Below are 14,580 nucleotides of genomic sequence, written 5' to 3'. Positions count from 1 at the left end.
CGCCGGTTCTGCAGTGCCCGGACGTGTCGGCGTGAGGCGCAGGTCGTGAGCTGGAAATCGGTTTCCGGTTGGAAAGTGAAGTAAAAGACGTGTGTAGTGAGTTACTGATCTCCTCTTCGAGCTAAGTAACGAGGAGATAACTTCAGTTTTATTGTCGGTTTGACTTAGCATTAGGAATGCTCCGGGAATCTATAGAAGGAAGCGTGGTAAAAGATGATGACACGAGTTCCTTCAGTCTTTAAAAGCATGCTGGGCAATATTTGTGTGCCCTTTTTTAAGTACAGGGAAGCTTTCCTTTTTTCTAGCGTATGCACCACTGGGTGCCTGAGGAGCTTTGCAGAAATAACATGCAGAGGATGTGTTCAGTGTCTGATCCATAGTACTTCTTTTAAAAAAATCTTTTCTAAGAAGTAGGTTATTGGTGTATGTTCCTCTATCAAAAGTGGTTACATTGAAAAAGCTCTTGAATTAAAAAATAAAGTGGAAGAAAGTAGAGAAAAAATGAAAATTGTGTAGTTGAGGAAAAATACAACCTTTGTTATAGCGTTAATTTGATAATTAATGGCTTTGGAAAAGAACTGTCTGTGGAATGTAATTCAAAGAGCAAAATATCTTTGTTACAGATGCGGCATTCCAGGCGAACTAATTATCCCAACTGGGATAAAAAAGAAAGTCCGGATCACAGAAGATGTGAAAGTGCCAGTAAGAGAAAGAGGAGATCATTAAGTGGTGCACAGGAGAACAAACACTGCAAGCATGATCTTTCTAAACTTCCTGACAGGTAAACCGATACCAGAAAGCGTATGTCTTAAGATTTTATTATTCTCATCAGGTCATCTGACAATATGTTCATTTTTGAGTTGGAGATCTTTCAAGAGCGTTACTTTACAGCTTAAAACAAGAAGGTGTCTTGATAGAGGTACTAGAATTATTTTAATTGAGTTTATTTGATCCTTTGTTTGTAGTACCTGTTCAGAAACCAAATCTGTAAATGAGAGAGACCATCATGAACGACGCTATGTTGAAGAATACAGAAACGAGTACAATCAAGGATGTGATACTGGGCATCATAGTAGCAAATCATCGGGTCATAGTGGGACGAGTAGTTACAAAAGGAAATACAAGACACATCACACTACCTGTCATCATCATCATTCACAGGTGGTGTGACCAATTTTAATTTAGGATTTTTTTATTTTAAGAAGATAGATTCTCAGCTGGGCAGTAGTAGTTGAGTGTGGGGGGTTGGGGAATTCTGTCGATAATATAGTTTATTCCTTTAGCTACTATTAGTGGAGTATTCTTTTTGCTAGGATTTTATTTCCTTCAGTGAAAATGCATAGTTTGTAGGTATGCTTGTGATACCACAGAACATAGTCTTGCTATTTGTTCATTGGATATATTTGAGCAGATTAATGAATAAGAGCCATCAATTGGAGTACTTGAAATACAGGCATCACTTTTATGCCTTCAGAATTTTTATCATGACAAGCCCGACTCGAAAATCCAAGAACAAGCTTTTAAACTTGTTTTTGACTAAGTATCACTGAAGTAGCAAGGAGATGTCAGTGTTTTACTTTTTAAAAAAATTTATTTAGTGAGATGTTTTAAGTATCACTGAAAAGTCTGTAGAATCAGATATGAATGATGTCTGCCCACTAGCAGGGTGGTTTTTCCGATCTTTGTTAATATATTTAACTCTTAAAAAAGCTGAAGATAGGATTTATAATTTAGGATCTTTAGCTGAGAAAGCCTAAAGTAAATGTATATGCTATCTATGATTTAAAAAAAAAAAATTGTCAAATATTCAGACCAGTGATTTAATCTTGATTACTTAAGATGGGTATTTTAATTTGGCCACAAGGCTGTGGTTTTTTTCTTATATATATATATATATGATAGTTATTAAATCCTTTTGCTTTAAAAAAAAAAATGAGTGCACTGAAATCCTAAAGTAAAATTCAGTGAACCAATCTTTTTTAAAAGAAAAACAGTTGTGTTGTAATTCTTTGTTGCCTTGCCACTTTGAGTATCTCATCTGAAAATCTGTTCCTTGCCATGTTTTTCTCCTGTAACATAAACTATGTGCCCTGTGAATTTCCGGGGACTGAATTTGAAATTGCTCCTGCCAACTGTGTGTGGCCTGGCGTGTATCTGAATGCCTGAATATCTCCCTGCTGAATGAATTTCGTATTCTGACCTGAATTCACTCGGGTTTATTGATTGGCTGGACGATCTTGGTGCCGTTCCAGAAGAGTCATCGAAGGAAAAGATCCAGGAGTGTAGAGGATGATGAGGAGGGTCACCTGATCTGTCAGAGTGGAGACGTACTAAGTGCAAGATGTATAGAATATTTTTCAAAATTTATTAACTTTTCAGATAGAATAAGTTCTTTTAGCATAAGATGTGAGGGGGCTTTGGAAGTCTTTTCTTTCTGTCTTGACTTTTTTTGTTTGGGGGTGGGGATTGTTATTCTTTTTTGTAGAACTTAAATCTATTTCTTATTTCTTTTTCCCCTTTTTTTCTCCCCCCAAAATAGTAAATGAAGTTAATGAACCTACTAGAATGAGATCCCTGTAAATGTGCCTTGATGAGAGTTGTCCAATAACATCTCTCAAACTAGCTATTTACAATTTAAAGAAGCAGAGTCTAGAATAGCTTCAGTGATAGTACTTAGTCTTTTTGTTTGTTTTATTTTTGTTTGTTTGCTTGTTTTTTTTAATAGCTGAGTAACCACAACTTCTGTGACTGAGAGTTCTTTTCTTTATAGATGAGATCGTCTCTACTTTGGGTGAAGGTGCTTTTGGAAAAGTAGTGGAATGCATCGATCACAAAGCGTAAGTCTTTTGTTACATACATGTAATTTTTCTTACCGATACTATCACTGTGTGGTTTGTGAAGGGCTTCCGCATTGTATCAGGTTTTATCTTTACTTCCTTGTATGCTGCCCTGTGTATTTCTTTCGAGCTGCCGCAGTTCCCATACACAAACGTAGGTTAGTATGTTGTGCTGAAAACAGCATGAGGGTTGTGCAGGGCTGGTGGATGAGGCGTTGGGCGCACCCCAGCCAGGCAGTGGTCGGGGGCTGATGGCGGGAAGTGGCCTAGACGATGTGGAGTGAAGCTGCACTCCCCCCAACTCTGCAGTCCTGGGGCCTGGTCCACCCCAGCTGTGTGATGAGCAACCTCTCTGATGTCTAGCTTACCTTGAAGTACCGTCTGTAATGATGCAATGCCATTTGGGTTCTAGCAGTGAGCATGTTCTAAATCGAAAACACATTTTGTGTCTGACGGCAGTTTTGCTGCATGCAAAAGGGTATGAAACAAGACTGGTCACTGCGGAAGGCATGTGACACCTCGGTTAGATACATGTTTACTACTTAAACAACTGAAGACAACTTGTCATTTTTGACTGACAGTTGTGTTAGACTGCGAGATTGTGGATGTTTCTAGAATATTAGCCCAGCATACTTAAATACAAAGGTGAGGTAAATGGGGCTTTTAACCCTTAAGAATAATACCGATATACAAGGTATTGAGTAGGTTTTCAAAATTTGAAGATTAAATTTTAGTTGTGTTTGTGCATAGATGAACCTTAGTTATATTAGGTCTTTATGTACTTAAAAAAAGACCTTTCCTGGTAAGGTTCCCATTGTTATAAACAATGTATGTGGTGATAATTACTGAATAGTTGTGGTTAAAACTCCTTGTTGTTCTAATTGCTGTTAAAACCCGTCTTTTTTCAGGGAAGACAGACATGTAGCTGTGAAAATAGTAAAAAATGTTGATAGGTACTCCGAAGCAGCTCGTGCAGAAATACAAGTACTGGAACATTTAAATGCATCAGACCCCAGCAGTACATAGTAAGTATACAAAGCCGACTGTGTTTTGCGTTGGCTTCAAGATTTCTGTGATGTTGCGTTCTGTAACATATGACATACGTACCTCAGGGTTATACAGCTCCCTGTTGCAATTCATGTATTCTCCTGCTTTTGCAGTCGCTGTGTCCAGATGTTAGAGTGGTTTGAGTACCATGGACATGTCTGCATTGTTTTTGAGCTCCTGGGGCTCAGCACCTATGACTTTATTAAAGAGAATGGCTTTCTGCCATTTCGGCTGGACCACATTCGACAGATGGCATATCAGATCTGTAAATCTGTGAACTGTAAGTATGTTTCTTTTTTGCTTTATTTGTTACACTTCCTCTGGGGGATTTGCCAACTCTGTTTGTTTGTTACCTTGCAGTTTTGCATTTGAACAAGTTGACACATACAGATCTGAAACCGGAAAATATTTTATTTGTGACCTCTGACTATGTAGAAGAGTATAACCCCAGGCTGGTAAGCTGCTGCCCTCTTCCCCACCTGCCCCTCAGCAATCATCTGGGTTTATTTGCCAACTTGCATCTCATTGTGTTTGATTTCAGAAATGCGATGAACGCACGCTAAAAAATCCAGACATCAAAGTTGTGGACTTCGGGAGCGCAACATATGATGATGAGTATCATAGCACTTTGGTGTCTACAAGACATTACAGAGCACCTGAAGTTATCCTAGGTCAGTAGAAGCCAGCAAGGCTGATCTTTTGGTGCGCTATTGAATGGTGCTGCTGAAGTGTGGCAGATCTTGCTTGGGCTGTTGAACTGTTTGCAGTCTGGTATAAACATGAACCTTCTGAATTCTGTTCACAGCACTGGGATGGTCACAACCATGCGATGTTTGGAGCATAGGCTGTATTCTCATAGAATACTACCTCGGATTCACAGTATTTCCGGTAGGTGACTATGGACCTCAAAAAGATGCAGCATGTATAATGCTCCTCAGTGTGGTGAAAACATGCTACAGAGAGGTGGGGGCCAAGGGGAGGGGTCTGTGGAGGAAATGAGGCTGCAGTTCTCTGTAATGCCCAGTTGAAGAGAACAGAGGAGGTAGGCATAAAGGAACCTTCGCAGCAGATTTCTGCGAGTTGCTTTCAGTAAACACTGTGGCCCCAGCTTGATAGGAGGGATGCCCCTGTTAACACTGGCATTTTACAAGCCACATTGTTAACAGATGTAGCTTCATCTATCCCTAAAGGCAGCTACTACTCATACCTGAATTCTCTCATCTTGACAGTATTGCTGAAACTTGAAATTTATGAACAAAGGAAAAAACAAACAAGGCAGGGTCAAGGGAAAAAACACTCAGTACATTGTAACTTACTTCAGGAAACAGATGAGTGCACCCTCTCCCTTAATCTGAAATTAATTATTGGTTGCAGGGTACAGTCAAAAATGAAGTAAGGTTCCTCTGTGGTTCTTGGTAACTTCCTGTAACAATGAACAAAAATGTCCTATCTTGATTTCCCTCCAGACCCACGACAGCAAAGAACACCTGGCAATGATGGAACGAATACTGGGGCCTTTGCCAAGTCATATGATAAAGAAAACCAGGTAATTATACTTTCCCATAGCTGGACTGCTACAGAGTAATTTAAGTATTTTCAGATTTGGTTTACTAAATTCATTAAACTCAGATTTATCCTTCTGATCTGCTTTAACAAGCTGGCCATTCTTGTGGAATACTCCCAGATCAGTTCCCAAGTTCCCAGTTTGTTCCCAGATGCTGATAAACTTCTAGTGAAGGCACAAAACAGAACCTTCGAATAACAAACTCTGGCCTCTTTGTTTAAGGAAACGCAAGTATTTCCGTCATGACCGGCTGGATTGGGATGAAAACAGTTCTGCTGGTAGATACGTCTCGAGGCGCTGTAAGCCACTGAAGGTAAGAGGGCAGAAGGAGAACGCTTTTGGGGAGAGGAGTTGTTTGGTTTTTGGTTTTTCTTTTACAAAATAAAAAAACCCCATGTTTTGTTGTTTTCTTCATGAAGGAATTCATGACCTGCCACAATTCTGACCACGAGAACCTCTTTGACCTCATTCAAAAGATGCTGGAGTATGACCCAGCCAAGCGCATTACTCTTGAAGAAGCACTGAAACATCCTTTCTTCTTTCCACTGAAACAGGAAGAAAGGACGCTGTCTCCGATAGCTGAGCAGGCTGACACAGATGTCAGTCCACCAAAGAAACATAAAAAATGTTAAATATTTATTGTGTACAGTTATTTTGTAAATGCCCTATTTTGTATGACTTTTTGGATACAAGCTTAATCCAGCTGCTGGCATAAAACTTATTTAAGAAAAAGAGACTACTGAACCTGGCTGCGTTTCCTCAGTAAGTAAAAATCTCAGGACTTTAAGCATGTGGAAAACAGCACCCCCTGCTCTATAAAACAGGCCTCCTAGCTGCAAGAAAGTATTATTATTATTATTAATGATGTTTTATTCAGCTGTTACTGGAATAGCAAAAGTGTCACTGATGCTTCCTTTTTGGATAAAAGAACAGCAACAGCCCTTGACGTTAAGTGTAAGGATGGCCTTTATTTGTTTAAGGAAAAAGTTAGCGAAGTAAGAAAAATTACTGTAGTATTTAGTGCATTGTGATCACCAAATTTTATTTTTCAATTTTAGTAGGTATACTGTGGTTACCAGTATTTTAGTTAATGCTCATTATTAGCTTACAACAGTCTAGACTTCACCCTTTTTCTTGGTTTATGAGCTGTCCTGAGAATTTCCATTAAGAATTCAAAGTTTCAGGGAGCAGTTGTTGAGCTATTGGGTTTAACATGTCAACTGCCAGCATAAAATAATCTCTCAGTTTCAAGGGGAGGGAGAGGGTCTGCAGCTATACAGTTACTGAGCAGCACAGGGCTGGGCTCTGGGAGGCTGTTGGGCAGTAGGGGGTGGAACAGCACCGTGTGTACCTCCTGAGAGAGGAAGGGGCTGCCGGGCTGCAGAGGAGCCTGGCAGCCCCTCGGGCACACAGGCCACCTGCTTGCAGCAGCCCACAAGGTGCCACTCCATACCCTGCCATGGTGACCAGGCTCTGCTGCCAGAAGAGCTGTTTTCCAGTAGGACACCGAGCTCCCAGGAGCAGGGCAGCTGCTTCACCCAGTGCTTAGGACAGAGGATTGCTTTATGCTGGAAGTTTAGTAAAGAGATGACAAGGTTCTTGGGGAGGGAGACAGGCGCCTGTGAAAGGGGTTTATTTGGTGCCACCAGTATGGACTGAAGTGTTGCACCGAGTTACCACACAATCCATGGCCTCTTCACTTTGGAGGCTTCTTACAGTTTAATTTGCAAACAGAACTACCATAAATCTCGTTCATCATATCATGTCTACTCAAATAGAGATAGAAAACCCAAGGGGTAAAATGGATTTCATTGTGGAAGGCCTTAAATTACATTATTACAGTAGAAAATACAGGAGGTAGAGTATAACTGAAAAGGACAAATGCAGGTTAAGAGTCAAATCTACACTAGCTCCTGTAAGCTACTTAAAACATGGTTTTAAAAACTAAACCCAGTATTTCAATAACTATAGAAAACAGTTAAAATAAATTGCCATGAGAGCCCTTATATCATGCTTGATATAGGGAGGTAGGATGTAAGAATTGGAAGGACACATGAGACATGACACTTATCTACAGCTCCTGTTTGCTTTACTGAGGACAGAGTTTCACAGGTCAGTCGCCTTCTTCAGCTTCAGACTCCGACTCTGTAACAGAGACACCTTGTCAGCAGGCTGCCAGCAGGTCAGCCCTGGTCCAGCCGCTGCCCTGCGGCCCACACAATGGCTGCCATTGGATCTGCATGGGTTTCACCAGCAAGCATTTCTAGCCAGTACAGCGGGCACACGTATTCTCAGAGGGGCAACCGACAGCCCCACCGCCTCCCACCACAAAGCATGATTGCATTAGGGTTCCCAAATGAACAAGCTCAAGTTTTGAGCTAAGCTGATGGTTACCTTCTTCAGCATTCTTGAGCCATTCAACAAACTTTTTCATTTGCTCCAGAAATTTTTTTCTTCCCTTTTGCAAGATGCGCATCTTTATACCACTTCAGGATGGGTTCTTCACTCAGAACTTCAGCTGTAAGATGTGCAAGAGCAGTATTAACACAGCAAACCACTGAATATCACTTACTGAGTACCCCTGGCTGGCAGCCTTTACTCCTTCCCTGGGTATGGCTGGACAGCCCAACGCCAGCGTTTCAAAATTCAGAGCACCACGCATGGGGGTTTGGCTGCTGGGGGTTTCCCAAGCACCCAACTAGGAGCTGCGCTTTCCCTCCCACTATTTCAATATATATTTCAATATATATATTGAAATACTTGACTATTTCATAGGTATTTGAGATGACATGCTCTAAGTAAAGCTTTAGTCAACTGCTAAGAACAGATGCACATTCTTTAAAGACTAAAGTACACCACAGGAAGCGTTTAATCGGTTTTTTAGATTTTACAAGTGCAATATAATCTTCAGTTTAACAAGTTTCCTTATGTTCCTGTGGTGTTTCCACAGATGCACAGCATGCTTTTTAGTAAGACCATTTAACAGCCTACCACATCCCAGAACACCTTGATGTCTCCAGCTCTGGCTGTTCAGAGTCAGTGTTCAGAGAACTAAGAAGAATACAACCATGTATTTTTTTTTTAAAAGGGCCAAAGAGCCTTAAAATGTAAATTTAGCTTTTGATCTACCACAACTCTTAACATCTAGTAGACAGGCAGCATCCTTGTCTAGAGGAGTACTTCCCCATATGCCAAGGACAGCCACGTTCACCTTGGCATTTTACTGCTCCATCTTTGCAAACAGAAGGTAGAAAATTTTTCAGCTCATTAAATGCAAAGTTGTAGCACTGATCTCCCAAAAGGACTTACCAGGAATGAAGCATTCTGCAAATAATAGGCTTTAAAAAAAACTCACAGCCAACAAACCACCTCACAAACCCCCAAAACTACAAACCCACAGGAGTTACCTTTATAGAAGAGCACCACTATTTTCTGGAAGGCCTTCATGAAGTGAATGTTGTCATAACAATACTCCTGAATCTTCAACAGAAGAGTCAGCTCTGACTGACCTTGGGTAGTAAAGGCAGCGAGTAGAGGGCTGTATTGCTGTAACAGGAACAACCAGTTGGCACACGCAGGGCACGTCACACTTACTGCCTGACTAGACTGGTTTCATGCAGTTTCCATCAGCCACTGCCGAAACATTTCCACCCCCTGCCCCAGCCCAAGTGCTTCTACAGAAGCCATGCTGCTTTTGCCTCAGTAACTGGGACTCTTAACACCACAGTTACAAGGGGAGGAATTCCCCATCTAATGCCGTCTCAGCATTAGGGGGTTTGTAGGTTTAACTCATTTAAAAGGGAGCTGGAGACAAAGAGAAGCCCAAGCCCTACCCAACAGGTACAGAAGTCCATATTTAAGTTACAGTACCTTCAAGTGCTTAATGGCTTGCTCGGCTACCAGCTCCTCCTTTTTGTTCCATTCAACTGTGCTCATTACGCTTGACCAGATTATGGCTACCACAGTCTGTTCTGAGATGTTGTTTTTCTTCATCTCCTCCTTCACGTACAGGATTATCTGCCAGTCAGAATAAAAGACTCAGCACACAGGCCACATACGACACTAAGCTAAATTAAAATCTTCCATTCTAAAGACAACCCAGAAGATTTCGGAACCACAAACAACCCCCTTAATCATACAGCAGGATTCAGGACATGAAGGAAAGACTACAAAGCTAGTAACAAAACATCCTGGTCCTAACTTTAATTCTTAGTGAGGGCTAGGTGTTTAAATTCAGTATGTAATTAGGCATATATCTTCATATTAGTATTAGATGCTATTTTATTTCAGGTAATTTGAGCTAAGTTCCTACAGAAAAAAAGAAAAAAACCCAAAGCACCTACACCTTGTCCGCAGACAAATACCTACATCCTTGAACGGATCTCCCCTTGACATCTGCTCCTGAAGTTCTTTCTGCAGCTCCTTCCGAGCTCCTATGGTTTGCTGGTTCCGAACATACTCAGAAAGTTCTTTTAGTCCTGCTTCAGTGAAGTACTTGGAGAAGTGTTCAACACTTTGTTTGTTGGCTGGGAAGAGTTCCTGAAAACAAAGTTTAAAACAACATTTTCACAAAAGAAATGCGTGTTGAGTACTTTGCTGGTAAATGCTATTACAAAACTGGCTTAAGTAGTAAATCAGTAATTTCAGTGGTACTCACCATCAGCCTGTTATCCATGTTTACTTTACGAAGACTGACAGCCACTGCATTAATATCTTTCTCATTTATCCATGATTTGAACAGCTTGACTGCAAAAGCTGCAGAAACACCTGTGCAATAGGAATAGCAATATTATTATCGGAATTCAAAACAAAGGCTCCTAGTTTGTCAGAGACCTGCTCAAAGCAGCAGCAGCTGTGCTCAGAGGCAGCCCCTCTGCCTGCGGACACTGTAGCCTCCGGCACATGGGACTTTTCTCACCGCTCAGCATCGTGAAGGCTTCCCTGTACTAAATTCAACTCTCCTTGCTGCGATTTAAGAAGCTGCCTAAAGACACAGCTTCTTTATCCTGAAAGGTCCCCCTCCAAAATACAGTACCGCCTTGCTGGGCAACACTAGTGACGGCAGCCCCCAGTGCCATGCAGGAAGTCCTACACACAACTTTTCTGAAAAGACTAGTTTTCTGAAGTCTTTAGCAAGACCTTGCAGGTTGTGAGGCAGCATGTTTACCTTTGCTCATCCCGTAGTAAATCTATCACCAGATGAAACTATTGACCTACAAGGGTGTACTGGCATCACAATTTCCACCTACTTGTCATGGTTCTGTCTCCACCACCCTTCCCTAAAGGAGGAGCTGGGCAACACTTACCTTCTTTAACCAAGTTCTCATTGTAAAGACTGTTGAGAATGGATGCATTAAGTGTGCCATTGGCTAGCAGAATACCCGTCAACATGGCCAGTTTGTTCCGCTCAGATTCTGAGAACCCCTTCAGGAACAGCAGCAACTGCAAGAGGAAGTAAGACGAATTGCTATAAAACTACCATCTCTCACTAAAGTTAGGCTACTGCTTCCGTGTTAAGCAACTTTTGTCTCAATCAAGCTCTTCAACTAGCAGAAGCACTAGTTCACTGGTAGTCTTCTCCAGTAGTCATACAAGCTAGCTGTTGTTCTATTAACAACTTATGCTTTCTATTTTAATAATCCATTGTATGATATAACTCCACTGTATAGAGTGACTAACTAGCAGAATTTGAAGGTTTATTTGTCAGCTTGATAAGGACCAAATCCATACCTTTTTGACTTCATCTTCAAAGCCTTTCTCCAGGTACTTGTAACGCCTGATTAGCTTGTTAAAAACCTAAAAAGATACAGTGTGTATTATCTTTTTGCTTTGAACTATCATTTAATTACAAATAAAAAAAATCTAGTTCAGTAAAGTTTGTCCGAACTCTTTAGAGCACTTTCAGCTTAAGACAGTGCTACTTTACCTCTCTTCTAGTAAGCTTTTTAAAGCCAAGCATTATTTTTACCTAAACTTTCAACAACACAAACATTTCATTTTCAACCACTAAACAGTTTCGGTTAAATTGTACTCATTTCAGAACTAACCTGAGCAAATGCTTGCATGGTTTCTAGGTCCTCCTGTGCTGCAAATACACAGACATTTGTGCGTGTCATGTCATCTGCCAGGGTACCACCTGGGGCTAAAGAAGAGTTTCAGTATTAGTGGTATTACTCCCCAGTAGTAATAGTACCTAGTAGTCTCCACGACAAGAATTCCAATACCCATAACACAGAATCATAGAATCATTAAGGTTGGAAAAGACCTTTAGGATCAACATGCAACATCTTGTCCTTTCATGATGAACTGAGTGACTGAATCACTGAAGACACTCCTACATTTCTGTCTGCTCCACTGCTGCAGTGCAACTTTTAAAATCAGTAGCTTAGGTATGAACATTGAAATATTCTGACCTCCCACTGCTGAACGGACTGGCAACATGTTTTATTTACATATGGATAAGTTAACATGACCATATGAGCTCCTCTTCCCTTACAGGAAGCTGCTTAATCCTAGCAAGTATATTTTTAGTGTCTGCTGTGATAGTGCTGCTTTGTAAGTGTCTTTTAAGTAACAGAGTAAGTCACAACGGGAGGCGTATCATGTAGAGACACATGTTCAAAATTCAGTGCCCCAGAGATGAGCTTGAGACTTTAGTCTTGAAAGGCACTTCAGCTTTTTAGCTGCTAATTAGAAGATGCTTCTTCACCATTCCTCTTCAGTTTAATACAGGCGTTTGACTGGTAGCCAGGCTGCTTCACTGACTAGGGCGAATTCAAGTCACCAACTCCAGTGCCAGAATCCTCATCACCGATTTCTATACCATCCTACATAAGGGAAATCCTTTTGTTATATATTAGTCAGAAACATGACTTGAAGACGGAGATAAGCATTAGTGGTAAGAATATTAAAATGTGGTAAGGGAACAAGGTACCACTTTTTATTTTGGCCTTGTCTCACTGAAGAGCAAAGCTAGTCTACCTAGCTACTTGTTACAGAGAGGGAGTTGAGTAAAGGACGCCTATAGCACCATTAATGCAGCAATACATTTTTCCCTTCCCCCTCAGCCTTGTTCCTAGAAAGAACACTTCCTAACACAGTATACAGTGGTTAAGACTTGCATGTAAACCCACAGATTGTAACAATTTGTACGTTAACCATTTTAAGCAGCAATGCTCCATGTGACAGACAGGTTTACTTACTCGTGCTACTAGCTCTTTTAACATCAGCAAAAGACCCTCTTGCCAGAAGGAACATGACAGTAACTTCAGTCATACAAAGACTGTTCCAATACACAGCTTTGAGGTAAGTGGGCACACTTCATGAAGTCAAACCATTTTGAAAGCCTTGCCTTTCAGCGTTTGAGCAAGCCACCTGCCATTTCTACAGTATCAGTGTGAAGACCACCTGAACACACAACAGATGCGTCCTCCCAAACCAGCCACCCCCACTGCAGAACTGCTGTCCACAGTCTGACTGCGGCCCAGAATCAGGTGTTTCTTGCTCCTGCTGCTATGCATTTAGGTCATTTGAATTCTGCTTTTGTTACATGACAGAAAATTTTCTGCAACTGTCAAATTTCTCATTTAAATCCTCCCCCCCAACTATTGCATAACAAACACTAAAACCTAAGACAGACCTTTTCCAGTCTAGGCAGACAAACACAAAGGGTCCTCTTCACAGTCTGTATTATAAATGGGTCCCTGCCATCTGAACCCTTTCTCATTAAACAGTATTTAGTCAAGCAGGAAATGTAAAGTCTAAACCTAGAAGTATCACCTTTTTTTTTTTTTAATTACTTTTCAACCTCATTTAGCATCATCTGTTTCTTACGTGGTTGGTGAGCATCTGTTCCAATCTTTGCTCTTTACACACAGTGTGCAGATGAGTTTACAAGACTTTTCGTCATCACACTGCACTTCCTCAGTTCCTTGTGTTTTCCACTGACTCGACCACCCTATCATTTCTCACTCCCTGATATCTGCTAAAGCCCATGACCTCACCATTGCCAAGAACAAACGATTTGTAACAGCATTTCCAAGATCAAGCACATCAGATTCTTCTGTAAACAACATTACTTTCCAAAATAACAGGGTGGAGTGCACAAAGCACAGGATCATATCAGAATCTCCCAGGGCAACTCCGTTGGCCTTGCGACCACAGACAACACACCTGAAACAAGCATTCATCCATCTCATATCAGCAGAAGAGAACTTGACTACAGAGTCAAGATCCGCTCCTAGTCAAAATATAAAATAATCCAATATATTTTCCTGTAAGTCAAATTTTGTACAGTCTACACTTTAAAGAATGCAAACTGACTCAAGCAAAAGTGCAGCAGGGTACACAGAGTATTTCTACAGAAATTGATTGCTCAGTCACTAAGATGGTCAGATAGTTTACCACAGGTAACTTAAACCCTGTTCTACGCACTCAATCGGATCTTTAGCAGAGTTTTTACACTGAAAGAAAACAGTGAGCTTTCATAGAGTCAAGTGAATAAAGGTTGAGAGCAGCTCCATCAAAGGGACTTACCCAGCATTCCACCAGCCACCAGGATGTCAAACAGCGTTTCTGCATAGCGGCGATAGTCAAGTTTTGCGCCAGAAGCATCAAGAAACTTTGCTACTGCCTCCAAGTCAGTGCCAGTTTCAGTTAAACCTTGAATAATACAGTCCTGGAACTGAGTAGGGTCAAACCTCTCTTTTTCATCTGTAAAGACAAAGCATTGAAATAAAGTTGCCACACACAGCTGTTTGGTTTGTAAAGTCTGACATGTTAATGTTATTTAAAAAAACAAAACAAAACTTGCACCAGCAAGCCTGAAGTTAAACACAACTGAGATCATTCCAGGCTTCCAAGACAACTGGAATTAACTAGCACAAATAGCAACTTAACAGTGTAGCCTAAAATGAATTTCAATGGCCAATATAGCAGTACGAAATTTTACTGCTTTCACTCCCCTATTAAGTCAAGGGCGGGGGAAAGGCTATCGAAAGCTAAAACATTCCTTAGTTACCTCTAACTGAATTCTTACAGTACTTCAACTGTGAAGAACCGTTGTTTGTTATGATAAGTTGGCTCTAATAAAGCTTATCTGAGTTCTCAGTTTGATTCTTATACCCCTGTTCA

The 14,580-nt window shown here is 40.9% G+C and overlaps 2 protein-coding genes across 4 annotated transcripts in view; one reads left to right on the top strand and one right to left on the bottom strand.

The window, feature by feature from the left end:
- Window positions 1-623: 623 nt before the first annotated feature.
- Window positions 624-6,176, top strand: CLK1 (CDC-like kinase 1). Of its 3 annotated transcripts, none has more exons than XM_010296334.1 (12): window positions 624-781; window positions 966-1,161; window positions 2,256-2,343; window positions 2,771-2,837; window positions 3,746-3,862; window positions 3,998-4,164; window positions 4,245-4,339; window positions 4,426-4,555; window positions 4,690-4,772; window positions 5,351-5,430; window positions 5,671-5,761; window positions 5,868-6,176. In XM_010296334.1, the coding sequence occupies exons 1-12, from the start codon at window positions 624-626 to the stop codon at window positions 6,078-6,080; spliced, it is 1,485 nt and encodes a 494-aa protein (XP_010294636.1). In that variant the 3' UTR covers window positions 6,081-6,176. The 3 variants fall into 3 exon arrangements, with proteins under 3 accessions (XP_010294636.1, XP_010294635.1, XP_010294634.1); XM_010296333.1 differs by having other exon boundaries at window positions 2,253-2,343; XM_010296332.1 differs by having other exon boundaries at window positions 966-1,164; window positions 2,253-2,343.
- A 1,065-nt stretch (window positions 6,177-7,241) lies between these two features.
- Window positions 7,242-14,580, bottom strand: part of BZW1 (basic leucine zipper and W2 domains 1) — a 9,143-nt gene continuing 1,804 nt past the window's right edge. Inside the window, 11 exon segments of the mRNA XM_010296331.1 lie at window positions 7,242-7,593; window positions 7,843-7,900; window positions 7,902-7,966; window positions 8,856-8,994; window positions 9,319-9,465; window positions 9,817-9,987; window positions 10,106-10,215; window positions 10,755-10,890; window positions 11,179-11,244; window positions 11,496-11,590; window positions 13,984-14,160. Of these exon segments, the coding sequence (XP_010294633.1) occupies window positions 7,562-7,593; window positions 7,843-7,900; window positions 7,902-7,966; window positions 8,856-8,994; window positions 9,319-9,465; window positions 9,817-9,987; window positions 10,106-10,215; window positions 10,755-10,890; window positions 11,179-11,244; window positions 11,496-11,590; window positions 13,984-14,160 (1,196 nt within the window). The 3' untranslated portion in view covers window positions 7,242-7,561.

This window comes from Phaethon lepturus, unplaced genomic scaffold, assembly GCF_000687285.1.
Source record: "Phaethon lepturus isolate BGI_N335 unplaced genomic scaffold, ASM68728v1 scaffold19931, whole genome shotgun sequence".
NCBI lineage: Eukaryota > Metazoa > Chordata > Aves > Phaethontiformes > Phaethontidae > Phaethon > Phaethon lepturus.
Note: the sequence above shows the minus strand (reverse complement) of the source record. Positions and strands in the feature narration are given on the sequence as shown.

Bases quoted from the DNA above. Each gene is read 5' to 3' on its own strand.
- CLK1 (XM_010296332.1), top strand. From the start codon at position 624: ATGCGGCATTCCAGGCGAACTAATTATCCCAACTGGGATAAAAAAGAA. The intron at 4,773-5,350 runs GTAGGTGACTAT...ATTTCCCTCCAG, and splicing joins TCGGATTCACAGTATTTCCG to ACCCACGACAGCAAAGAACA. The intron at 5,762-5,867 runs GTAAGAGGGCAG...TTCTTCATGAAG, and splicing joins GGCGCTGTAAGCCACTGAAG to GAATTCATGACCTGCCACAA.